This window comes from Molothrus ater, chromosome Z (assembly GCF_012460135.2).
Source record: "Molothrus ater isolate BHLD 08-10-18 breed brown headed cowbird chromosome Z, BPBGC_Mater_1.1, whole genome shotgun sequence".
NCBI lineage: Eukaryota > Metazoa > Chordata > Aves > Passeriformes > Icteridae > Molothrus > Molothrus ater.
Window position 1 is genome coordinate 41,833,270 of NC_050511.2, and position 27,826 is coordinate 41,861,095.

The following is a 27,826-nucleotide window of genomic DNA, read 5'->3' on the forward strand; positions in this document are numbered from 1 at the left end:
TGAATAGCTTTGAGAAAAGTCACTCTGACTGATAACAAGCATCTCCTTAAACTGCAAAGCTAATGGAGTGTGGTTTCTCATGAAATTCTGTCTCATACAAACTACTTGCTGTCCACTGCAATGAGTATTCTGGGTGAAACATTATCCACAGCTAAGACACACACAACAACTTCCTCCTGTGCCCTTTCTTGCATTCCAAAGAACAGGTTAGTTCATGCTGAAACCTTTTCATCTGAGGCCAGTACAATTTTCCCTTCATCTGTCCACCTATTTTTAATAAAATTCTGAGGAATGTTTGTTTTTGCAACCTCTACCCTGTAAACCACAAATTCTACCACAACAGGCTAACAGACACTGAGTTCACAGTGAAGAAATCTGAGGAAGAAAGGGGATGAACAAACCCATACACACTCTGAAATACAATACAGCACAGAAGAAACAGTCTAAGAGATCTTGGACTACATGGAAGATAACTTCCTGACAGAGTTGGTGAGTGAGCCAAGCGGCCAGGTGCCCTACTGCTATTTATGAACAGAGAAGGATGATTTGCTGCTCGGAAGCCATCTAGGGCACAGGCAACTATGAAATGATAGTTTTCAGTTCTCAGAGAAGTAAGGAATGGAGTCAGTAGACTTGTCACCTCAGACTTACAGAAGACAGACTTTTGCTTGTTTAGGAGACTATTTGATAGGGTCCCTTGGGAGGCAGTCCAGAAGGGCTAAGGCTTTCAGGAAGGCTGGAAATTCTTCAAGAAGAAAATCCTAAAGCCAGAGGAGCAGATCATCCCTATGTGGCAAAAGAAGAGTCAGTGGGAAGGAAGACGAGCCTGACTGAACAGAAAGTTTTGCTGGAACTCCACAAAAAAAGAAAACACTTGGGAGACAACCCCTTGCAATGCTTCAGGCTTGAGGCAAAGTGGCTAGAAAGCTGCCTAACAGAAAAGGACCTGGGCTGGTTGTCAGCAGCTGAACATGAGCCAGTTGTGCCCAGGTGGCCAAGAAGACCAATGGCATCCTGGCCTGTGGCAGCGAAAGTGTGGCCAGTAGTACCAATGCAGTGATTGTCACCCTGAACTTGGCAACGGTGAGGTCACCCCTTGAATCATGTGTCCAGTTCTGGATCCCTACAGAAAAAATATTAAGGTGCTGGAGCATGTCAAGAGAAGGGCAGTAGAGCCAGTGAAGGGAGCACAAGTCTCACGAGGAAGTGCTGACAATTGTTAAGCCTGGAGTAAATGAGGCTTAAGGGAGACCTTATCGCTCTCTACAATAATCTGAAAGGAGGTTGGGGTCAATCTCTTTTACCAAGTAACAAATGCTTCAAGTTGTACCAAGGGAGGTTTACACTGGATATCAGGAAAAATTTCTTCTCTGAAGGGTTGTCAAGCACTGGACAGGCTGTCCAGGGAAGTGGTTGAGTCACTTGAGCGGTGTAGATGTGGCACTTAGCAACATGGTGTAGTGGTGAATTTGGCAGTACTTATTTGGCAGTTGGACTTCCTAAGCTTAAAGATCTTTTCCAACCTAAATGATTCTATGACACGTTTTTTGTGTTGGCATAAGACCACTTTTACAATGATGATTGGCAGACTCTCCTTAGGAAACAAAAACCTTCAATACTCATTCTCAGGTAAGTTTCCCATCACCAAGTTAACAAGCTTTTCTCTGTGTTACATATTTCAACTAGTTTCAAGATTCTTTGAATCTTTCCTTCCTTACTAGAAAGTGGGATGTACTCAAGAGGAAAAACAGAAAGTTTTTCTACTTTTCCTAGTTCACGTTCTGGCAGTTTAAGCTTTTCCCATAGTGCAGAAAAACTGGGTTTAGATTTCCAAATGCAAAAGGATAATCCTGTTCCCTCACAAAGTGAACAGCAGGTCTGTGAACATAGCTATTGTATAAAAGGAGGCACTGCTGTCATCCCACTTGGTCTTGATATGTTATCTGTCATGGATGAATTTTCTGAGGAGATTCAACCTGCTATAATACAGCATACTCTATAAATGCCTATTTGGTCAACACCCTCAGCAGACTTAGAAGGAACACTTTGGTTAACTCAACTCCTGCTCAAACTTAGCCTTTAGAAAGTTGCAGTACATCTGCGCATATTTAAAAGAAAAATTTCTTGCACCTGGGAAATCTGTGTTTGTCAATAGACAGCACCTTACTGTGTCTTTTTGACAACCACATTTTATTAAGAATGGAATAAACCATAATATACAACAAGGTCCAAAACTTAACAGCTGATATGCCCTGGATCTATATTTTAATTCTATTGAATTCTAGTAACAATCTTCTAACACAGCTCTTTCATTATAAATTACTGGGATATTAAAAAAGCAAACCCTCACAGTATAAATATGTTTTCCACATAGCTTCAAACACCTATATTAATAATCACCCTATTTAAAGTTACATCTATCACATACACCTGGCAGCTGACAGACAAGAATAAAAACAGTAGCTTGCCACGGTACAACGACCTAGCTCAAAGAAGCAACTCAGTTTGCCAGCAGATTTCAGGTATACTAGATGGCAGCAGAAATCTATGTAGGCCTCTTAAGAGCTACAGCTCACTCTACAGCTCCACTCTGCAGTTCTGTTTTGGCTCAGAACAGCTTGAAATAAACACTCTCAGAAAATATTCTATTAACCCGTGAAACCTACAGTTCAAGTGTGTATATCTGGCTTCTCTACCTAAATGATATATCCAAAATTCCTCCACTCATTATTCACTTTCTTTCTGGTGCCTTTTACAAAAGGCACAATCAGTTACTATTTGGATGATAAGAAGCAAAAAGGACTGAAACACTGTCATTGCTGAACAGGACTGATGTAAGCGCAGGCTGATCAGGAAAAAGTTATGACTACCTCAAATATATTCAACAAAAATAGTTGTCAGAAAGGCTGATAGGAATAGGGGAAAAAATTCATCACTGAACATACCCCAAAATGTTGTAAGTTGGAAAGTCAATGTAACAAGATTAAATCTGTAACATTTTGAAGGACATGCACCTGAAGACATACACCCGAATCATTATTTTAGGATGAGGGAAAAAAATATTTCAAACCTCAGTCTTTGAATAGCAGTAAAATATTCTGAATGAAACTTATAATGAATCAGTTAACTAGCATTTTAAGGTAAGAGCACAGAAGTCTGAAACATCTATAATTAACTGAAGACAAGGAAATGAGACAACCTCAAAAAGCTGAATACAGAGAATATATAGAGAATTTGAGCTGAATTTCTTGAGCTCGAGAGTATGTTTTCAATACTGTCCTACAGAATTACTTAGGAAAGGAAGGAGTGGGAGGACAAAAAGCAAAAACTGACAACAAAGATAAACAACATAAACTTCTGTCTTTTTATTTACTGGAACTTATTTCCAAGGCATATTATTTCATGATAACACCACTACCAGTAAATACATCTTTAAAATCATCTGCGTTATTATCTTCATCCTCTACAAAAAAGAAACCAGACATCAATCATAACTGTTTTCCTTATGTAAAATGCAGCTCTGACCAGAGAAAGTTTTGACTGAAATCACATCTCAACAATAACCAAAATCATACAGCAATTGAAATCGTACAATAATTCCAGATCAGTCATAGGATGGGACAGTTTTATACACAAAGTTCATACCACTACTGCTATTATGGTTGATTTTACTGTTTTTTTTACATGACCTGCAATGGTATCCACTAGAACTGAATATAGTGCTTTCAAAATAGGTTCCACCGATTAGAAAGAAAACAGGAGCAAAGAAACATTATAAAGTTCCCAAGAACTCCCAGAAATGAAGGTAAAAAATCACAGGGATGCACCTTTTTCCCAGCTACTGCCATTTTCCCAGAGCAGCAAATATCTTAATTCAAGTATCAATAATTAATACATAAAATAAAAACATAAGGTTTTGTAATAACTCCTTGAAAATTATTAATTACATAACATTCATTCACCTTGAGTATGTGAAAAGCAGGTCAACTGGCCTTCGAAATAAAAAGAAGTTTTTGACTCAAAAAATCTTGGCAAGGTAACAGATTTATCCAGAGCTACACTTCCAATTCTTAAACTCTTTACAACCAATATACAAGCAGCTTGAAAGCAGAATTTGAATCCTAAAGTACCAAATGTTATGTAAAAGTGGATCTTAATTCAAATAATTGGTTTTGTACACTGACAGCTAATCCTTCTTCCTTGCTTGATCCTTTGTAAAATTATTCAGTCTCCAGATCAAGACATTAAATGTCATTTACAGAATCACTCAATGTTGACTTAGTTAATGAAGACTTTGCTTAAAAACATAGTATACAGGTGACTGTCTCTGAAGATAAGAAACACACTTTTTAATTTTGGTAAATATTACAAGCAATAAGGTGTAACACATGCTATAATACTTAAAGGAAATATAAGAATAAGCACCATAAACAATTCAAAATCTAACACTAAGTATGTGTGTTATTTAGTTATCTGTGGTAGCAAAAGCAAAACATTCATACCTGCACCTGGAATGATCGCCAACTTTGTTTCAACTAGGCCCATTTTAGCAGAAGATGCTAAAAAACAGAATGTAAAGAAGTTCTTATTCTAATGTAGAAGGAAAAAAATCTATGGAAAATACATCATGATGACCTAGAAGTTTGCTAATATATTAAGTTTTCTTCAAAAAGAAAAATAAATCACTTTTTAAAGAATTTGTTTATTAAAAAAAAACAACTTCAAATAGATTCAACTGATCTGCTTTTAGTGAAAGATCCAACTACTTCCATCAAGGCAAATTCAGTACTTTAGTCATTTTCACATAGCAAGTAAGCAATAACAGTGAGTAATGAGACTTGCATTCAAATGGAAAGTACTAAAAGAAAATGGATGTTATTGCTTAACATCTTAGAATGGGGTAGAATGCTGTATCTGATTATTTGAATTCTTTAGGTGACAGAATATTCTCTAAAGTCAAACATTATAAATCCTAACTTACTGGCTCAGAATGAAGTATCCATTTACTTTCCATCAACAGGCTTTACAGTTCTGACAGCTCATTAGCTCAAGGTTCCTCTTTTCAAGAGTGGCTGTCACTTTTATAATTTAATTTCTTATGTAATAATACACTTACTAGCAACTTTTGTTTTTTCCCTGCACCCTGTTTCAATAAAATCAAGTCTCCATCCAGAGCACTTCAAACACACAAGAATTAAAAAAAAAAAGAAAAAAAAAGAAAGTAATTGCATGACCCTTTAGGCAAGACTGATAAAATTAGGGTCAGAAGAATCACATAAATGTTTAAAAAAACCAATCCAACTAACAGAGTTAAGTTGTTATAAATGAAATATTAGCAAGTATTTAGACAGGTTTCTGCTAAAGCACTTTCAAATAATGGGTTATGAACAATGTCAAATATCAAGTAAGTTTTGTAAGACTGTTGCCAACAGACAGATTAGTCAAGCCAGCTATAACACTAATAACCCTACATTCCATAGTAGTATTCAGACCTACCTGCCACCCGTATATCACAGGCTAACGCAAGTTCTAGGCCACCACCTAAGGCAGTTCCATCTATTGCAGCAATAGTAGGTACAGGCAGATTAGCTGAAAAAGAAAGTACCAATTAACACCAACCTCATAAAGAACACTTCTGGAAAGTAATTTCAGTAGTTTTGTTCATTCTACAGTCATACATTTCAAAGCTAGAAATTGTGTCTTGACATTCTCAGACCACCACTGGCAATGATGGCCACCACCATTGCCCCTTTTCTCCTGTAAAGCAGCTGCTAACAGCTTAATAGAGGTGGGAAACTCTTCAGTTTGACAAACAAATGCAGATACTGCCAGCACACATGACAGGTAGCAGGGCTCCAGAGGCCTGTGCGACCATGGCATGGTCTATATGTAATTTATCACCAGTGTTCTGATATAAGCAAGTCATTTAAACAATCAGCCTGAAGTACTGCTTTTCACCTTCTGCAAATTCACGTTCTCTTCATCCCTATTCACCACAAACTCAAAGTTTGATGAAAAATGCATTTTAATTTTGGAAATACATTTATATATTACAGCTTTAATTATATTTAATGTAAGAGTTAACACAAGCTACCCATTTTAAAATATAATCAAACAGTAGTCCAGTAGTACATTGTTGCTACTAAAGTTTCAAAGATAGTGAAAAGCAACTCATTAGCCAGACACTTGGGTGTACAGCTTTTTTAAATGTTAAATCAGCTCTTGACAACAGCTTTTTTTGCAGATGTTAAAAAATATTTTCTTTGTTTTAATGCTTCAGCTAATTTAATTCAATGACCAGTTCATTCAGTTTCATAAGCCAAAAATAGAAGAGGAAAACATTATTCTACCAAGATATAAATTAAAATGATGCATGAAAGACTTTAAAAGACTTATTTCCTTTTAAAATCTAGAAGGGTAATATGAAAAAATAGTAATTTAAAATAATTAAAAATATGAAGAGTAAAATCTAGAAGGGTAATAAAAATTATTACTTCAATGTATTAATTAGAACTTTTCCTAGTCAACTAGCTAGTTCTAAATTTAGAAATTGTGCTACCTAGCTTACCTTTTTCCTGTCTGACAAATAAACTTCAGATAACTTCATTCAACAAAAGAATCAATTAAATATTGGTATACATCAGCATGATAATTATTATACAAGCCAGTAGTCTCTCACTGGGTAACAAACAAAACACGTCATTAAACAAAGGTTATTTTAGCTGCAAGTTGACCTGCATTAATGATTAACAGCTAATGAAAATCCAATTGTCTTTAAAAAAAGAACAAAAATTTAGCAATGCTTTTCAAGATTCTAACAGATGCCTTAAAACAAAGTCCCTGGGTTACTGGTTTAGATCATTATTAATAGTGATTATCTGAATCAATTTCAGTGCCAAAAGATGCTACTGATTACTGCTTGCAACAGCTCTTTCAGTGACTTAAAAGAGCTCAAGGTATCCATTATACCTGCCATCTGCCACAGAAGGCATAGGAGACAGAGGAATAGTAGAAAAATCTGCTCTTCCTCTATTTACTTCTTCTTAGTTATATGGAAAGGCAACTCTCATTTCCAACAGGCCAGGGCTCCTGACAGAAACTTATAACCCTGTCAACACAACCAATTTGCCAAACAGTCTTGCAATTTTGCTAGCTGACACAGCTAGCCTTTCTCTCAAAGAAATATGCCTTTGCCTTGGGTAAATAAAAAATAGTTTGCCTGAACATGAAAGCAGGGTCATTGTTAACTGCAGTTTCCAGCAGTTATTGCCTATATGAATGTTCCATTTATCAGAGACTAGCAAATACTATCTTGAGCACTGTTTGCATGGCTTTTGCAGTACTCCAAGGCAGAATACTTTCCTAAGATAAGCAACTTCTGGAATTAGCTATGGTGCAATTCAAGTAGACTATTACATATGGAAATGGAAGTTACAAAATGAGCATTACAAAACAGCTTGGTTTCAAGAATTAGAGCCAGCTCCTATCACAAAATAATAAAAAAATCATAATTCAAGGGGATAAAAAGCAGTTTGACAATGTTAGAATCATCACTTCCCAAGGATATTAATTTGAAAGGATCACCTGATATAAGAGTTGACAATGAATGAAAGGCAAAAGACAAATCCCCTGTAACAGCCTTATGTGTATCTATTAAACGAATTTAAGAAATTAATCCTTTTAACAGGTTCTTGTGAAGCATCAGAAAAACTAGCATAGAAAAAAGTTAGTAATCACTTGGGATTGTAAACTGAGTTTCCAGGCCACAAGAACTTTTTAACAAGGGTGAAGTTTCCTGGAGTATTAGTATTTTGTAGCATAAGAAACACGAGATCACATTTATCTGCATGATTTTAATGTACAGCTGCCAAAACTGTTGAGCCCATAACAAAAGCAGAGATGATGTTTGACAAATAATGCCCTGTAGGCTTAATTGAGTTGTATGCACTCAAACTTTAGGAACAATAAATTACACATATAGACAGGTCAATCTCCACATGATTCTACATGATAAGGCTCATTTGCTATGAGTGATAAAAAATATTTAAAGCTTTGCCAAGAGGCCTAGTGGTTTTATGCTTTAACATTCCAGATTTTTGTAACAGTTCAAATAACAAGATACAAATTTTGGGCAATTGCTGTACTACTACTCATACATCCTAAATTCTAGATGTGATTCGGGTTTATCAGGGTGCCATCATGAGCTGCACAGTAAAATAAAAAAGGAGTTTAAGATATATATAAAAGAAACAGATTAGCTAAACTAAATGAGAGAGTACAACACAGAGACAAGAGTAGACCATGTATACATAAAGATTAAAGTTGTCAGAAGTAATTAAAAACTAAGTAATAAGCAGCATTAAACTTTAGTTAGAGAATTTCACTGAGTTACCATAGCACATCAAAGTGTGGACTGGGAGCTACTAAATAATAAGGTAGTTCACAAAATTAATTCAAAAAGGATTACTTCACACTTCTATTCTAATGTAAAACATGCTGCTTATTCTGTAAATACAAGTCTATTCTGCACATAAAATACATCCCAAGCAAATGCCAAAAGTCACATCCTAATGTAACATCAATGCTTAATTATATTACAGAAAAGTAAAGTTCTAAGTACAGTAAAGAAATAGAAGGGTCCAATTCAGTTTATGTAATGTCAGCACCAGAGCCAGACATAAGACAAAAACACATCCCTATATTTGAGATCACAAGAGCAGAGACTTCTAGCTGAAGAGAAGACAAATGTGAACAAGCAAATTAAAATAAATTTCATGCATAAGTTGTCTAAAGAATAATCTCTTAGCACAGAAGCTGACAAAGCCTGTAAAAAAGGATGTTTACTGGTCATTCAAGACATGACACAGGTAGAGTGACCATCAGGTAAACTGAAGAACTTCAGTAAGAGAAAATAAACTTAGTTACATTAGATACCTCAACTAAATCCATAAACAGCTCAAACAAAATAGAAAATATGGCATACAGCAATATAAAGAAATGAACATGCTTCCTTTCTGCACTAACTGTGAACTTTCAGCTCAACTTCAGAAATACATCCCTGATAAACATACACGTCACATGTAGTTTTAGATTAGGTGGACTGGCAGCATCTTGTAGTCTTGGGATACTCCCAGCTTTCCTGTGACTCTTCATTACTGAAAGGTGTAGAATAGAGTAAGTAAACTCACCCATGGTTTTGCCATGAGTACAGAATGTCACAGGGGAGCACTTTGCAATTAAGCATATAAAAACACATGTAATGTGTTGGAAGTAATTTCAAACAATCACAGTTGCTCTGAGGCAGGTAATTGTTATTTCACCTTCAAGTGACTTTCCACATGATGTCTACTGCTGCTGACTAACAAGGGATTTCCTTCCTGCTTAGAGACCATGATATGACAAACAACAGACCAGCATATAAATACAGGCACCTGGTCTGGAGGATTTGACCACTAAATAGTTTCTCAGATGTGTGCCATAACACCCACACAGCTGAGTCATACTACTGCAGATACTGACATTCCCCAAATAGAAAGTAGAAAATGCCTGGATTCTACTGACCTGAATCATAAATGACTGTTTAGTCTTTGCACTAATTTATTAAGGAAGTTCTTATAAAATTACAGATATGTAAGATAATAGCTGGGCGGAAACAGGATTACATGTGACACTTTCTTAGTAACTGTCATGTAGCCTTTTTTTATTCCTACACAACATCAGTTTCTCATTACTGACAAAAAAAAATAAATGGTCTGATCAACAAGGAAAACCTACGTTCCAAGTTAGTAAGGATGAAGGAAGCATGAAGAATGAGTACATACAGTAAAACCAAAATGGCAACAATTCACATATGAAAGTAGCCTCGTTTTTATGAAACATTATATACAGTAGATTTCATATAATAGGCAAGAAACCACATTCTTTAGCTGGTGTCCCATTACTCAAAGGAAGACCTACTGCTAATGCTGATCCCTTACTGTGAGTTCCTGAAACAGGCAGAGGAAGAATAATATGGTTATTCAGAATTCCAGACTTTGTGATTTGTGTTCCTAGTCAACCTGCATGAACCTGTCCCAGCTGATTAACTTAAAATATTTAACATGCAGGAAAAATAATTACAAATTCAGAATATATCAAATTCAAAAAGACCAACCTCCTTGGAGTGTCCTCCTTGCTTGCTAAACAAATTTATATAGGTAAGATTTTCTGTAAGCAACTGTACTACATATTCATATAAATGGAAAAAAAAATCCCATTCCTGAGCTAGAAACAAGATTTTGAGATTCAGACTGTTCACGTGCCAATGAGGTGTATGAGAATCACTCAATTGTAGCCTGGCAGCTGTTGCAATTAACCTGAAGAATGCCCGCAGTACTCCCTTCCTTTAGCTAAGACATAGGAGCCATCATTAAAGAAATAAACTCTAATTGACATATAATTCTGCTTCCCTTAAAGTAAAAGGTCTGCACTGTTACTGCAGTACCACTTGCAGTAACAGAATCAGAAAATTCCATGAAAGTCCACTCAAGCCCTAACAATGCAAAAATTCTATTATAATTAGATACAATTAGATATAATGAGATATAGATATAGATATAATTAACTTCTTATACCTTAGCTAACTTAGATATAATTAGTTTCTATTTTTTAAGTACTTTTTACAGATTATGGCAAATATTTTCAACTCAACTAATTATAGCAGTCAGAATTTGGTATCTACAAACATTCAAATGGAGCCCTAGTTTAAAGCTTGCCTTTTTATGCATTTGATACAAAATATTAATGAAACGAAAGACAGTCACCTTATTTTCCCTTGCTATTATTCCTGTGTTGTCCTGTACCTGGACAATGTTAAAAAAAGGTCCTTATTGTGCCTTTCTCATCTTAATTCAGTGACCTCTGGCAACCAACCTTCAGAAAGAACAGCTGTTCAGATATAAACCAGAAGCTTGTCACTACCTCTAGTACCTACCGAACCAGAGTCAAAACCCTTTTCTTTAATTATGAGCAGAAGAATTCTTGTTATCCAGAATGAAACTGAAAGTAGTGAGCATACTCTACTTGCCTCAAAAACTGTGAGTATCCATCTAAGACAGAAGTAGCTACAAAATTCAATTTTAAATAACAACACAACTGAATTGCCACAGAACAAAGAAAAAGATTGTCCAAGCTATTTATTCCACATGTGCATTTCTGATTATTTGACAAAGAAGGTTGATTAGTGAACAGCTTACTAGGACAAACAACTTCAGGGGGCATTTCCAGCAAGTAATTTTTCCTTTTGAATAATGGATTTCATAAATCATAAAGCCAAGAGGATGAATTGTATCAAAGTATCTTGCATACTGTCAGTATTACAGTATGTAATTTTCCATTTATAGAGGAAAGTATGCTATAAATTGAGGGAGATTAACAGTTCCAAAATTTGTTATTTAACTCTAGCAAACTAAGAAAGTGTGGCAAACATCTGCCTACGTATGTCTGCAGCACGTGGGAAACCCTTAAATCACAGAATAGCCAAGGCTGAAGAGAGTTCTGCAGCTCACCTTGTCCAGCCTGTCTGCTCAACCAGCCTCACCTTGAACAGGTTGCTCAAGCTCATGTCCAGGTGATTTTGGAAGATCTCTAAAGAGGGAGACTTCAGAACCACCTGGGTAACCTTTATCAATGTTCAGTCCCTTCACACTGAATAAGGACTTCCTGATCTCAGGGAGAATCTTTTCTGTTCCGGTTTGTGCTCACTGCCTCTGGTTGTGTCAACAGACACCATCAGAGATGGCCCAGCTCCATCTTCCAATACCTTCATATATTGCTGAGATCACCTCATTAGCCATCTCTTCTCTGGTCCTAGCTTGCTCAACCTTTTCTCACTGAAGAGAAAAGGCCCTTTCAGGGCCTTTCACTGGACTTTGCAGTAGCTCTGCCTTTTACTTAGGAGCCTAGAACTGGCCATAGTACTCCAGCAGTGGCCTCACCTGTGCTAATGAGAGCAAAAGGATCACCTCTCTCCACTCTTGGTAACACTGATCCTAATACAGCCCAGGATACCACCATCCTTCCTGGCCACAATGGATGGCACAGTGCTATCTCACATTCAACTTGCTGTCCCACCCAGACCTGCAGGGTTTTTTGTGCTGCTGCTTTTCCTATCATTACCCCCATAATGTATCTGGTGCATGAGATTGTCTGCATTTTCCTTTGTAGAAATTATTGAGGTTCCTGTTAGTCTGTTTCTCCAGCTTGCTGAATTCCCTCTGAATGGTAACACAACCCACTCCTTACGATTTTACATCATCAGCAAATTTGCTGAGTCTACATTCTATCCCATCATCCAGACCATACAAGATGTTGAACAGGACTGAATCTGGTGCTGCCCCTGGGATACAGACTGGCTAGGGGCCTCCAAGCAGACTTCATGCTGCAGATGCATTCTGTAGTCTGTACCCATTCATTTAGCCAATTTTCAATCAATTTCACCACCTTTTCATCCAGTCCATACTCACCAGTTACTCAACAAAAATTTTACAAGAGGTACTGTCAAAAGCCTTACTGAAGTCAAGGTAGACAATATCCATGTTTCTCAATCTAACAAACAATGAGAAACAATGTTTCTCATCTAACAAACTCTCGTTTCATCATAGGTTGTCAGACTGGTTAAGCAACATTACCCTCCTGTGACTCCACCTTATGACTTCACCTTATGACTTTCTTGTCCCTTGTGTGCCCAGCAGTAGTTTAGTTTCCACGTTTAGTTGTTCCAGAACCTCACCAAGGACAAATATTAATCTACACATAAGAAAGCTCCCTCCCCATTTCTTAGTACATTTATTTAAATGTAGTAACAATGGAGACTTCAAATTAATAAACAGAATGGTCACATGATCCCAAAATGTTTAAATACCACTAAGTGCATATGTATAGATAGATTCTATGATTGAAGGTCACCCATTAGGAAAGCAAGAAAGAGGGAAAAAGAGTCATATCTTAAGAGTGAGAATGTCAAATAAAGAATTACAAATTTTAGTCTTGCTATTACAAAGAAATGCACTTATTTACAAACCATTTATCTTTAGTGTATATTTCAACTAAAAATAGCTTAAACTCCTATAATACTGCAAGTCTATGGGCTGATTCCTACACTAGCATTGAAAGGTTTGAGATCTGTTACTTTACAGAGTTTCTTTATGAACCCAAAATCTTCAAGTTGTCTGGTTACAAGTCATAAAAGAATTTTCAAAAGGTCACAGACATAAATAGGAATTTTGAACTAGCAGTAATGATTATTTGAAACTACATCCTAGCTTGCATAATAACTGGGAATGGATTTTTACTTTGTTTTTTAAATAATTAAGTTTATTCCTAAATATTCTTATTTTGTAACTCAGAATAAATTTCTCTTCCATCTCTTCACTACCCAGGTTCATGATGTCTCTTGGTAATGTGGCTCTTGATTATAAAAACTAAGATCTTTTAACTTAAAAAAATAAAGGGGAAGGGGGGCATAAAGGGCATAAGCTATGCCCCTTGACTGGCAATTAGAGGCGGTGCAGTTCTGATAACTGGAATATTCTTTATACTAGGAACATGAGGATGACAAAATTACATTTAATATACTAAATAATTTATGTCACAGGAAATCAGAAAAAAAATTACAACACAGCACAGTATCTTGATTTCATTTTGGGGACCTTTTCCTGAAGAACAATATTGTGATGGCATATAACCTTTGCAATGAGTTTTGTTTCAGGCAGTTACCTAGCTTTGCAAAATCTGTAATCCAGTCAGTGACTACAAGAGTTTCCTTTCATTTTCAGTTGCAAGCACTACTGTCAAAAAAAGATTCTTCAATGAGGAAAAAAGCTAACAGAAACAAAATACTTCAAAAAGTACTTTCATCCATTCTGTAACACTAAGAAATCCAACCAGGGTATGCAGCAACATTTGAAAGTGGCTGAGAGAGACTGTCAGGGTAAAGACGATTGGTCAAACCATTCTTCCACAGGGCAAGTAATCAAATGTTACAAATCTTTACCTCACATAAGTGCAAAAACAATGATAAAGTGATTATTCAATTTATTTCTATATCTCTGTATGTTTCAAAAATATATTCACCTGCAAAAACGACCACACTTTAAACTGAATACAGAATTCTGTGCCATACATTTGCTTGTCACAACTGTGAAAGGCTTTTAGGTACCCTCTAATTCCTGCGCTTTTGATAAGAAGCTTAATAAACTACAATTGTTGATAGACTTGAACATTACTGTCTTTTCTTTAATACCTTCAAAGTTCAGGAAACAATCAACAACAGTAAAGAGCTGCACAAGAATACACCATATTTTTTAGTATTTGTAAAGAAATTTTGCTTTTTAATGAAAATGGTTACTGCACATTACAGCTGATTATTAAGCAAAAGATATTAATAAAGTTTTTCTTCCATTTATTTTGACAGAGGCTAAAGCATCTCACTCAATCCTATTAATTTCCTAGTTTCCACCATTAATCATTCACTCTCATATATGACATAGAAAAACTGGTTTTTTGAATTGAAAAAAGTTTCAACTTTAATAGAGGAATATTATATTCTTTATTTTAAAATTTTATATTTAGTACTTTATTATGGACAGGTAAGAGAGACAGTATGTTCTACATTCTTGATAAAAGAAACAGAAACTGGGAAACTAATGGGAATGAAAGAGGGGGTTAAATTAAACCCCTGAGCTGTTTTCTGTATCCAACTCTTCCATGATTTTTTTGTACTATAGAAAATAATTTGGGCATTTCAATGATCTCTCAGTCTGATAAACAGATTCTTCAGTTTCTTCATATTTACCAACATTTCATCTTGTAGTCTCATTCTGCCCTCAACAAGAGAATAATGAAGTAAAACCTAGATAACAGAATTCACTTTCTGTAAAAAAAAGCAAAAACTTTGGATAAAAGAAAAATGAAAATTATTTCTTTTAGTTTTGCTCTTACTAAATACATTTAAGAACTTATTACTCACACAAAAACAGCATAGCATATAATCAAGCAGTGGATTTATGAAATACAGAGAAGATAAATGAATTCAGTTATATTTATACATTCTACTTCTATGCAAGTTTTTTTTTCTTTCTTAAAGAGCACACAAAATAAAACTCCAAACTATTGTCTATATAATATACACACACAACTATAGTCTCTAATATAATCTCTGGCTGTTAGGAGAATCAAATTAGATACGGTTTTATTTTTTTTTATTGCCTATTTGTCTGATTTACAGTATGAAGAAAACACATACTCTATTATTACTACTATTCTTGTTTGACACAATACATTCCCTAGTCTACTGCTAAAATATTTTATTTCTAAATTAGCATAATTTACCAAGTAATAGTTTCAAGCCAGTTCATTTACAGAACACTGCAGAAGAAACACTTCCTAACATTTCACAGTAAGCGTTTTTTGTTTGGGTTTTTTTTTTTTTTTAACAAGCTAGCTTAGTAATATTAAGTCAGAGCCTACTCAGGCAAAAGGTGCACTCACTACAATACTTGACAATTCTGAAGTCAAAGCCTCATGCTTGGCCCTATCAGTGAGCTCAGGATTTCTTCAATAGAAGAGCAACATTATGCTTTCAGTACCATGTCAGGAGTTGTTACCCTTTGAATATCAATTCCTTCAAGGAACAGAGCCACAGACCAAGACAGGCTAACAAACTTTTCTTTCTCATTCAGTGATTGAAACATGTAATTTCAAACCTGAAAGGGGTGAAGAAAGGATAGTGTTACCAACACATCAAACATGCAAAGTGTGGCTCCTGGGGGAGGGAATGGAAGCCCTGAACAGCAAGTGATACTGGGGCCTGTTTTAACACAGTGCAAACTGTCTATGCTGATCTCAATAAATCATCCGAGTGAGCAGCATCCTACTTTTGGTATATTTACCTTTGTGGAAGAAAACTTAAAGAGCCATGTCCAGTCCATGTTCTCTTGTCCTTCAGAACCCTAGGAATTACTAGCAGAAGAAAAACTAAACTACTGCTGAGGTTATGTTGATTTTTGTCATGGCTGTACAGCAGCACCAGGATCAGACAACACTTAGTCAAAGGCTATCTTAAATTAATTCAATATCAAGAGAAGAAATAAATCTACCATTGGAAAACAAGCAAGAGCCTAGCAACACACTCAGAAAGCTGGCACTCAAGGACTGTATTAGTTATGTTGTACACTTAATCAAACAGGTAACATCATAGCACAGCAAGCGAAATACTGTGCTAAAATCTATATTTCACAGTGTCAGCAACACAGAAAGAGCATGATGACTGAGGTCAGCTGTTCAGCATGGCTCTGAACGGTAGCACAACCCACCTATAATTTGTCCTTTTTCAAATTTGATAGCTACCTGAAATTTTATTCAGCCTTCCTGTAAACACAACTCATAGCCTGTATCTCTCTTCCCTAAGAGAGAAATCCACAGTTCTTATCACAGGATTTCCAAACTAGAGTACTACATTTTTGATGGCCAGATCTACTTCCAGCAAACACAGATAGATTTGGTGGATTTGGTGAATTTGGTAAATTTTGAGTGTTCACTCCTAAACCAGGATTTAAAATGCTAACTAAACCTCCACAGAAGCCTCACAGACTCAAACAGTAAAACAAGACACAGCATCAACCTCATCAATGATAATTCTTGATTATTTTTAAGCCTTCACAATGGGAAGGTGGAGTAAAAGCAGACCAGCAATCAAGCAAAATTTTTTATAATCCTGATACCATTCTTGGGACCTCTGAAATAAATTTTTACAGCCTGCAACAAACCCAAAATGTAGCATATAACGTGGCATCATAAAATGCATGTTTGCACAATCTTCAATAGTCAAACTAGGAACTTTTTCAAAAAGAGGATGCTTGTCCAAAGGATGAACAAATGCTTTCTTTTAGGTAAATTAAAACTTGGCAATGACTGAAAGGCAGAAGGACAGAAGAAATGCTAAAGAAGATAAAAAAAAAATCTGTAAATATAGAACTGTATCTGCTCTGAATTAAAGAAAAAGCACATAATAAAAAACACAAATGCAAGCAATTGACCACAAGGTGCTTTCATTCCAGATATCTCATTCAAAGTGGAGTATGTTAAAACTAACCATATCTGATAGAATTATGTATAAATAAAGTTACTAAATATCACCATTTATTTAAGTTGTATCACAGCTTATGCATAAAAACGAATCAAATGTTTTCAACAAAGACCTGTAAGATTTGTTATAATGCAACAAAACCAACAGAAAGCCAGTAACCTTAGTATTTTACTAAAAAATTCATTCTTAACTTAGTTCAGATCTAAGTTCCATTAGGCCACAAGTAAGGTGTTTTGTCTCCAAATGTGAAAAACAAAACCCAGCCTAACTACATGTTAATTTTAAGAAGCAACCAAGAAAGTCATTTTCCAATTTTTATTCCCTGGTTCTGGGATTTGGGAACTTATATCTACATTCTTTGGAAAAGCTTTGTAGTCAATGACATTTCTCACTTAATAGAGATTGGAGCTAGATATCAATTTGAGTAATTGCATGTATTTGCTGAATTAAAATTCTTTCTACAGCTTCAGTTTTTATTTTTATTTAATATGGTGTTTTTATTGAGGAGTGTGTTTATTGCATTCAGCTCCATACATAGCCTCAGTCTGTTTTGTGACTGAAATCTCGAAAGATAACATATACACACTATCACAGTTCTGACCCCACAGCCAGTATAAAGAACAACATGGATTTAACAAGAGGCATACCATAAAACACATATTGAAGATCTGACCCACAATGATGGGGTTTTTGTCCTCCCCAAAGCCTCAAAAACAATGCTTCTGGAAATCACTGTCATTTGATTTAATTTACCCAGGCCTGTCTTGTTGTGCATAGTTACAAGAGATCTATTAAGGCTTTTCTCTCCCAATTTCTTTAGGGTAAAGACAGCCTTACATCAGTAACAAAGTGCTTCAAGGCAGAATAGTAATGGGCAAGTAATCTTATAATTCTTACTATTAAAAGAAACAACAACAAAGAAAAAAGTAGAAAAACCCCAGACACACACATACAAACCCAAACCCCAAACCTCCACAATTCTGGTATAATTTTAGCAATAGCAACCACTGCTAAAAATAGAGGCTGTTTTCATTTCCCCCTCCCCAGCTTAAAGCTCCAAGTGCCGCAACTTATGGGGATCCGTTCAAAATTTTAAGCTCTTTTTTTAAGCATTTATTTATAAACAAAATCACATTTATTACAGCCTTACTTCTTCACCCAAATTTAGTAAGAAGTTACAAATTATTCCCATATAAATAAGTGCAGTATGCTTTTAATTTTCAGAAAATTCCCTTCTGCAGCTGTATTCCAAAATGATACTACAGCTTTTTACAGAACAACCAGTGTAAGGATTTTCAATGTAATGACATCGACAGAAACTAAAGAAAACCAAAGGATGTCAATTCTAAAAAGTTAAGTTTATCTAGTTGTTCAAGACATAATTAACCTTTACTGTAATTTGTCTATAAAGGTAACTTAATGGTCTTCTTTCTGAAAATATAGCTAAACAGACATAACTCTTTACTAGGTCACACATCTGAATACAAATGCAATTATCAAAACATGACCTAATTCTGAAAAGCAATAAGTAGAATACATTTTCAATGAGATTATAGTATTAAACTCGGATAGAAAAAAGAACAAAATAGGAGATTGGAAATATTGTTCCCTAGCTACATAACATTCTGTAGTGGTAAATATTAATTTGAAAATTGTTTCCCCTCTTTAACTCTCTCACAGCATCCTAGTTGTTGCTGGACAAGAAAAATACCATTATTATTTTCAACTTACAGATTAATTGCAGTGACCAAACGCAAATACAATGTCCCTATATTTTGTAATGACTTGATGTAAAATTAATATTCACTTCTATTCATCAAGGCATAGGACATCATATGCACTCAACCAATCTAACCTCCTGTATATATTTTTCTGATACTGACTACCATTTCCTGATGTAGAGAATGGCACAGTAAGACCCCACCTGGGGTAATGCATTCATCTCTGGGGTCCTCATCATAGGATGGACATTGACCTGCTGGTGTGAGTGTACTCTGGAATGAGCCCAGAGGAGGGACACCAAGTTGATCAGAGGGATGGAGCACCTCTCCTTTGAAGGCTGAGAGAATTGGGATTTTTCAGCCTGGAAAAGAGAAGGCTTTGGAGTGACACAAATGCAGCCTTCCAGTACCTGAAGGGAGCCTAGAAGAAAGATGGAGAGGGACTTTTTACAAGAGTCTGTAGCAACAGGACAAGATGAATGGATTCAAACTGGAATAGAGCAAGTTTTAGGAAGAAATTCTTCTCTGTGAGGGTGGTGAGCTACTGGAACAGGTTGCCCAGAGAAGCTGTGGATACCCCATCCCAGAAAGATTCAAGGCTAGGCTGGATGGGGCTCTGATAGTGGTCTAGTGGAACTGACTGAGGCATGTAATTCGCTGCAAGCCTTTAAGACTGAAAATTTACTTACATATTCAGTAGTTAAATACTTTCACATGAACTTTAATGAAGATGAAAACAATCAAACATTTTTCTCAGGGTTTTTTCAATCCTGGGGCAAAACAAAGCATCAAATAACTGAACATTTTCCAGTCATTCAGTGAAGAATGCCAAATCCAAATATTTCTTCAGACTTTAGAAATATTCTCACTTAAAAATTTGAAAATAATTGATTAAAAAAAACTATTTACCAATCATAGGAAAAGCTTGAAACCAGCTCATATTTAAACACTAATAGCAGCCTAAAGTATTTCCAGTAACTTCAAGCCAAGGAAGGCTGAAAAATTACTACTTAATGATAAGAAAGCCTCCCAAAATTCTTACAAAGAGAATGAATGGAAGAACTTGTTGCCAGTTGCTTGGCATTCCCAATAAAAGGACAAGTACTAGCATGACATATAGTATCAGCTGCAGGAAATTAATGATCTGCTCATGTCATCTAGGTATTTTACAGATTTCACTTATTTAAACAGCCTTGAGTGTCTACTTCACTTCAAAGACATGACAGTCATTTCAGGACATAAGTATCTGCATGAATTACCTAATCAAAGTCTCATTCTTCAGCAGGTTGTCATTTACCTAAAAAAAACCTACTATCCATTCATAACATTCTGCCAAATCAAAACGTTACATAGCGTTCTTAAGGAAATGCATCTAAATAAATTTTAGAAGTTAAATGTAGAAAATTAATTCCTTAAGACATGGAACACTTCTCTTTTCAACAGATCATATTGCCAATAATCCTTTGAAAAGTAATTATATTTAAACTGATCGGTAGAGATGTAGAAATATAATTATTTGTCAGTGAATTCCTAAACTAAAATGTACAGAGAAGTTACTATCCTTAAGAATTGGTACAAGTTGATTAAAATACAAAACTATTAACAGGTTTTACTACACCAAAACATATTAAACAAAATTTTTAAAGACCTTAGTAGCTAAATTTTTATTAGTAGCTGATGTTTAACATATATTAGACTGTACTAATTATAGAAACCACAAGAATGCAACAGTAAAAATTGAATTCTAAAGTACTTTGATGTCACTGAACAATCTGTCCTTTATGGAAACAGCAGGGCAAATCACCTCTATTTCAGCTGAGATTTAGCTTCTCTAGCATTCTTTCAAAAAGTCTAATTCAACTTGGAACATTTTAAAGGAATAAATGCACCATGATTCATATTCATCAATATACTCCATAATCCTTATGGATTCTTTCCAATTCAAGATCGTGATGTGATACCACATAGTTAGGGATACTCTACTACTAACTATGCATGTTTATGTCATTTTTCTGATCTAACATTTTCAGGTTAAAGTTGCAATAACATTTTTCAAGGGAGAGGTTACTTACCCAATTCATTAATAGTTGCTCTTGCTCTTGAAACAAAAGAACTAACTTCACTTGAGTGCATTTTTGCCCTTTCCTTAAGGTCAGCACCTGTAAGTAACATTTCATACATCTTTAGCAAACTATAAACAGCATTGTATATGCATTTTAAAAAGTAAAATATTTCTTCACTTATAAAAAATTTTAAGTCTACTTCTAAACAAGAAGTTTAAATTGGTCATATAATTTTTCCACAGATTTCAAGGAAAATATGAACTATTTATCAAGGAAAGACAAAAACAACACCAAAAAGCCCAAAACAAACAAACAAAAATAAATTATGAAACAAACAAAAATTAAATTATTATAAAAATATTTTCAGTATGTGTATTCTTCCCAGTGACATTTCTTTTTCTTTTATTAAAATAGTTTATGAACAGTAGCATTTATGCTTATAGTTCATCTGTTATACTATTTATTTTCCCAACTATGTCTCAAAGTCTGATAAATACATGTTTTTCATATTGTACTCTTGTTATTCTCTTATTGGTAGATTATGCAGTACATACATTGCATGGTTTTACATCAACAGACTATATATCTAAATAAAAATGCTATGGTGGACCAATTTTTCAGTTCACTTTCCACTCATTTACTTATATTTATTTTGGAATAAGTTACATACCATCATTTTTTGTCAAAAAAAAGCTGCATCTTGAAAATTTTTACCTATTTTTTCAGGAGTATATAAAAATGAAGTTTGTTTAATAAGCATAGATATGGACACAAATGTGTTTTCAAAATCCCACTTATAGAAAAAGCTGACATTTTCTCTCATGAGTGTGTAAAAAAAAAGAAAACTATCAGTAATAGTAATAATAATAGCTAAATATAAAAGTCTATCTTTCTTATAGATGAACAATATAATAAAAAGGCAAAACCTGCACAGACACATTTATTCTCTAAAAAAGTGAAACAGTCACAAGGCAACTTAGTGTGCATTTGTTCCATTTGGTAAAAAATAACCTATTGAGCTAGTCTCTCTGCATGCCTGAAAAGGCTAAAAAAAGACAATAAAAAAAAAAAAGGTTTATGTTTCTCTACCCTGAGAATACTATCCATTCAGGAAAATGCACTGAACCCAGATTAAGTGAAGACTGTAGCTCAGAATTTTAAATTATGCAGTCATAGGTTTCATTTCACCTTCTAACTTTCTGGACTTAACTCATGAGAGGCCATCCTGACCCTCTTCATCAAACTTAGTCTTAGACACACTTTTGTTGACAGCATTAGTTGTAATGCTAAAAAACTCTAGGCTAGTTCTATGAAAAGCGGTATCTCAATCTGACATTTTCTGATGGACATTCAGTTGTTGCTTTAAAGTACCATGTCTCATAATGCAGCTCTACATCTTTCCTTTTTCTTCTGCCATAGCAAAGCTTCTCATTTAACCATGACTTTTGTTCTCCTTCTATATTTGTCAATATAAAAACAATGGAGCATCAGTCCTGGCTGCATTTGCATATTTCCTGCTAATTAATGTTAAGCCTAATTTACAGTACCAGGCACTTTGCCGAAAACTTCCAAACAACGTTCTAGAATGTGCCCCAACTGAGCCAGTAGGACAGGCCAGTTGACCAGACAGTACAAAACAGGAATTATTACAGTCAAGCCCGCACTGCAGAAAAATTGCAACTGTTAACTTAGTAATTCACAATCAATGCATAAAGAAATCTTGCCAGGAACCCAAAAATCAAACAAAATTTGCACCTATAAATCTGGATAGAACTCCAAATCAAATAAAACTGCAAGCAACTTTCACAAATCCATTTACATATAGAGTTCTGGAGCTAAAAGGAGCTTTTGAAATGTCGTGTTTAAGAAGCTAAATGGTAAATTGCTTTAGAAGTCACATCAGCAAGGATGCAAATGAAGTAGTATCATTTACTTGATATCAGTTAAAGTCTGGATCTAGCTTCTTCAACTTTCTTCAAATCACTGCCTATGTAAGAAACTGTATGCTTTATGTACAAAAACCTCTTTGGCTGTGCAATCTGACTCAAAACTTCCACACACTGAAATCCTAGTCACTGGGCATTCCCTTGAAAAACATATTAAAGATATTAAAGAAAATATCTAGCATTTCTTTAATATCTAGATATTAAAGAAAATATCTAGCATTACTGCAAAGAAAATCTTCTGTCAATATAAGATTAAAGCCATTTCTAGGGTTTGATTTATTCAGACTAGAATATATGCATAGAAAAATGGATTCAACCAAAAGAAGCCAACTCTTCTAAAACAAAAAATACACTGTAGACTTCTTCCGTCAGTTAGAATATACATTTCCTTGAAAACATTTACATAAATTGATTAAATATTTAACAAAAAACTTGTTTAGGAATGGATTAAAATACAGCTGCTAATTTAAAATTAACAATATGGACTACTGTAAAGAAATTTCAAGTACATAGCTGATCTTAGTGCCCTAATCAACTTTTGTAAACTAACATTTCCTTTTTTTATGTGTTTCTCCCTCACAAATGTCAAGGAAATAGAAAGTGCCCTTTTGGTAGCCCTTTTTCTATTTTAGCTCTCCAAAGAATAGTAATAGCAACTGAAGCTTTTTCAGAGGGAAGAATTTTAGTCAGAAGCCATTCAGTGCACTCCAAAAGAACATATGCCTTGGCATCCTCTGGGTCACAGGAGATGGAACTGTCACCAACTTAACACTTTTGCTCCTGTTATAAGATTTGACTGCTCAAAGAATTATTGATGAATTCTGACCCACATAGCAAAGAACTGTTCACATATTTCTTCAAAATCTGTTTTTAAGTCAGTAGAAAGTGTTTTGTTTCTGAAGCTAGCCATGAAGGAGAACCCAAGTTGAACCAGAGAGTTCTTCTGTCTTAGCTACTAAAACCAAAGACCCCCTCTCACCCCAGGTTTTCTACTTCAAAGTAGCTGAAAATAGTCTTTGCTTAACTGCTGAGAGCAACAAAGTAGCTAAGGTTTTCAAACCACAAAAGGTCTGACACAACAAAACTGTGATTTTTCTATGGGCCACAGCTGAAAGCTGTGGACAGTATGACCTATCCACTCCCCCACATCCACTCCCAAATGACTCCAGCAACTCTACAGCGTGTCCATTCCTTCATGCCACACTGAACACAGAACTCTAAGACTTCCTACCCGAGAAGGAAAAGAGCAAACCCAAGCTATCAGGGAGCGGAGGCATATGAACTGTTGCAGTTTTGATGGTACACTGTAATTATGTCCCCACATCCATCCGGTTTGTACTGGAGCATGAATCATTGTTTTGTCCATATTAAGGTTCCTGGTATCTCGATGCTTTGTCCCACTAATTGATTTTCATCCACTCAGAACAATAACAGAAGCTGTGATTTTAGGAGTTATGCTCCCCAGTTCTCACCTCACTGCTCCCAGCATTTTATGAACTGCATTTTAAAGATTGTGAAATGCCATTTTCAAATTACGAGCTGCTATTGCAGGACAAAAGAGAAGTGCCACAGTGAAAGGCTACATTGACAGTACCATCAACCACTCCCTCCTACAGCTATATTAGCATTCGTTCAGGTACTTGCCACTTGTGAATAAACACTTCTTGAATCAATTTAATTCACAGAAGTATCACTTCAAAATTTACACAGCAAACTGGTAGAAGAGAACCTTCCTGATGACCTCCAATGAAAAGCTATGATTGAAAAATACCAGTACAAACAGCAGTTCTTTAGCAGTCAGCTGTGATTTGGTCTTTCCAGATCAATTCTTGAAACTGATGTAAGGAAGATGCACACTGTTTTAAATACTACCTACACTTGTATTAAAGTTGGTCAATCCAAAAGAAAAATCTCTGCTGGAATTTGATCCATCACTTTCTCACTTTCCTCCTCCTATATTGGAAGAAAATAGGAAGGTTAGTTTGTTTGCCTTTTTTACCTTACTTTCCCTAAATATGAAAACCCTGTCATAGTAACTCTCTTTTGCATGGTTTCAAATATTTGGCTATTCAATGGTTGGCTGTAATACACTCTCATTTGAGAGAATTATTGCAGCATGTGCCTGACTTCCACTTCACAATGATGCCAGAGAAAATGTTTATTTGAGAAAGCCAAGGGCAGTCCAGCAAGATAGGGATATTGTTGTTATTCACCAGAATTTTCCACATACACATATGTATGACAAGGATGGCTTTTAACTCAGAGAACACACCAAAGGAAACTAAGTTGTATAGTGATTACGCTGACCCCATGCGTCCTGCCTTATATGGATATTTTTACAAACTTACTAATCAGAATTTATATACTGTTGAAAATCTATATGTTATGTTTGTAAAATACATTCCAACTATAAGCCTCACTTTCCAAATACAAATGCCTAGAAATCTTCTTGTACAGACTATTCTATGCAACTTACAGAACACACCCCAAAATCTCTGAATGAAAATGGCATAAAATGTAATGGTTTATATGTGAAACTTAAAGAATTTACCTTTATTCAATAAATAATTTGTACTAAAGTAGGTCTTTTAGAAAGCTGGCACACCAAAATTAAACAGTGAAGTTATTCTATCAAGTGTCTAAAAGGTGCTTGAATTGTCTTTTGTCTGGGAAGAGGAAAGGAAGTGACACATACATAGGCATTTTCAGTAGAATAAAGCATTAAATTCTTAGCACAGCAGTGTTATTGTGAGTTTGACCTTTGATCTTACCAAAGACAGATCAACTAATTCTGTCAATACAACAAGATTTCAATAAGGAGGTGACACTGGGGAATATCAGAAGATACTGTCTTGCATACTATAACCTATTATTCTGTATCTTGTCAGCAAGCTAAGAACACTGCAAACAGCAAAACACAAAGGCATCACCAATCCACTCAAACAAGTTAAGGACTTTATGAAGGAAACTTACAATGCTTTCAGCTAGAAGTACAAAACATGCACTACCTCACTGATTAAAATGCTATGAATTCCTATGAACCCACATCTTATTCCCACACAATGTATTTAAGCAGACTGTGAATAAATAGTCATCCTTCTCCACACATACTGAACTAAATAAAATACTGAGGGCAAAGGGTCAATTTTGACATACATTATAGATTAACTTTAAACCACAAAAAACAAATCCATTAAGGTACATGGAAATATCTTTATTTAAAAGCAGATGTGTGCAACTTCCAGAGAAGCCATCCCAAGAAATCCAAGAAATCATTAGCAGAACGCCAATAAACTTCTATGAGGTTAAAAACACCTCAAGAGGAAGCTGTACATACATTTGTGAGGACAACATTATAGTCAACATATATGCAAAGCCAGAAAGAATTATCCACATTTCTTTTTCTCCAAATTTCACAGAACTTCAGAAATAAAGGTTTTAAGCCCTGAAGTCTATTTAGGACAACTTAGCTCCCAATTTTAAAACCAAAGTACTTCATGAAATGTCGCAGTTGAGACGGACACACAACACGACACTCAAGGTTCATGCAACAACAGTCAACTTTTATTGAGTTCCCTTTATACAGTTTTTGTAAACCTGCACAGTTGCCCCTGATTGGCTGAATTTAGCTGCCACCTGCCATATTGGCCAATAATAGCTGTCTGCATCCCCAATGGTCTAAACTGGCTCCCGAAAGCCTAGACTGGTCAAGTTATATAATTAGGGTTATCTATAACTGTGAGGCCTCCAGGCCAGCTGCTAACCACCACAGTTCCCCCTTTTTGTTTTTAAATACAAAGGAAGCATCTGTCTTCCTCTGCAGGGCCCTTGCAGACTGGATGACAAACATGGCACAATGTACAGAATAATGATGTACCCAACACGACAAGTCTAACCTTACCAGCCACTGGTTTATGCCAGATACCTTCAAGAGATTTTACAAGCATGTCCGGGAGCCATCAAGCACAGCTTTGCAGTGTAGTATGCCCCAGGATATTTACATCTATGGCCTAATTCCACACACTTAAGTTACAAACAAGTCAACTCAAACAACTGTCAGAGAAAACATTCAAAAAACTGTCAGGGGTAATGCATTGCTGTCTTGTTTCCCCTATAAAATACGTATCCTTCTACACAGTCCTGTCTTTTAAATGCCTGATTCTTGAAGTCGTAGAAGTTAAAGGCAAATTGTTGTATCAAGGTTATATATCCTTCTACTTAGTCTTGTCCTTAAACAGTTTGACTCTTCAGGTTCAAGTGAAGCAATAGGCAAACTTTTCAACAATTGCTGACAACATCCTGCACCTGACAACAGTAAGTTTGTTAGGCCATGACTGAGAATTTTAAGAACAAGGCTCTCATGGGAGTATATACCATCCCCACACATCCCCTTCTTTGTTTTTTAAACATGCATTTTGAACTGCCATGGGCATGCTCAACAATGTCTTCCTTTTAGCTACTACTGTAATCACATTTTCTTGTATTCTTTCCAGGAGCTCATACAAGAAATCACTAGATGTTCCCATCCTACTCCATTTTTTATATAAATAATTCCGTAACTGCTGTTTAGTAAAGCCTGGTTTCTTTTAAACATGCATTGTTGTAGAGAGCTTTTTGGATAATTGGTTAGCTGAGAAAGGCCATTTCGATGTGATACCGTTGGATAAGGATAGGGGAAACAAGCTGGGGATTATGTAACCGGTGTCCAATCACTGACAAAGGTTATAGTGACCTTCGCTGAAACGGGAAGACGGGGGAGAAAATTGCTTGCCAGAAAATGTAGATATCCTAGGTAGAGAAGCTGGAAGAATGCAAACATAGAAACAAAATAATCATTGGAGCATAGAAGTAGGTGTGGTTGATCTAAGTGTGCTTTAACCAATAATGAGCTCAGCTTTTGCAATATGTATAAGCTTCATTAACACCAATATAAATATGTGTGAGCTATCAATAAACTTGGGGATTTGCCAT

General features: G+C 35.5%; 1 protein-coding gene across 1 annotated transcript in view; it reads right to left on the minus strand.

Annotated features, from left to right (window-relative positions):
- The window catches only part of AUH (AU RNA binding methylglutaconyl-CoA hydratase), a 114,016-nt gene that overhangs the window by 48,749 nt on the left and 37,441 nt on the right, over positions 1–27,826 (minus strand). The window contains exons 4-6 of the mRNA XM_036403421.2: positions 20,919–21,005; positions 5,497–5,589; positions 4,503–4,559 (exon numbers count right to left, since the gene is read on the minus strand). Coding sequence (XP_036259314.1) covers positions 4,503–4,559; positions 5,497–5,589; positions 20,919–21,005 — 237 coding nt within the window. The remainder of the gene's footprint in view (positions 1–4,502; positions 4,560–5,496; positions 5,590–20,918; positions 21,006–27,826) is intronic.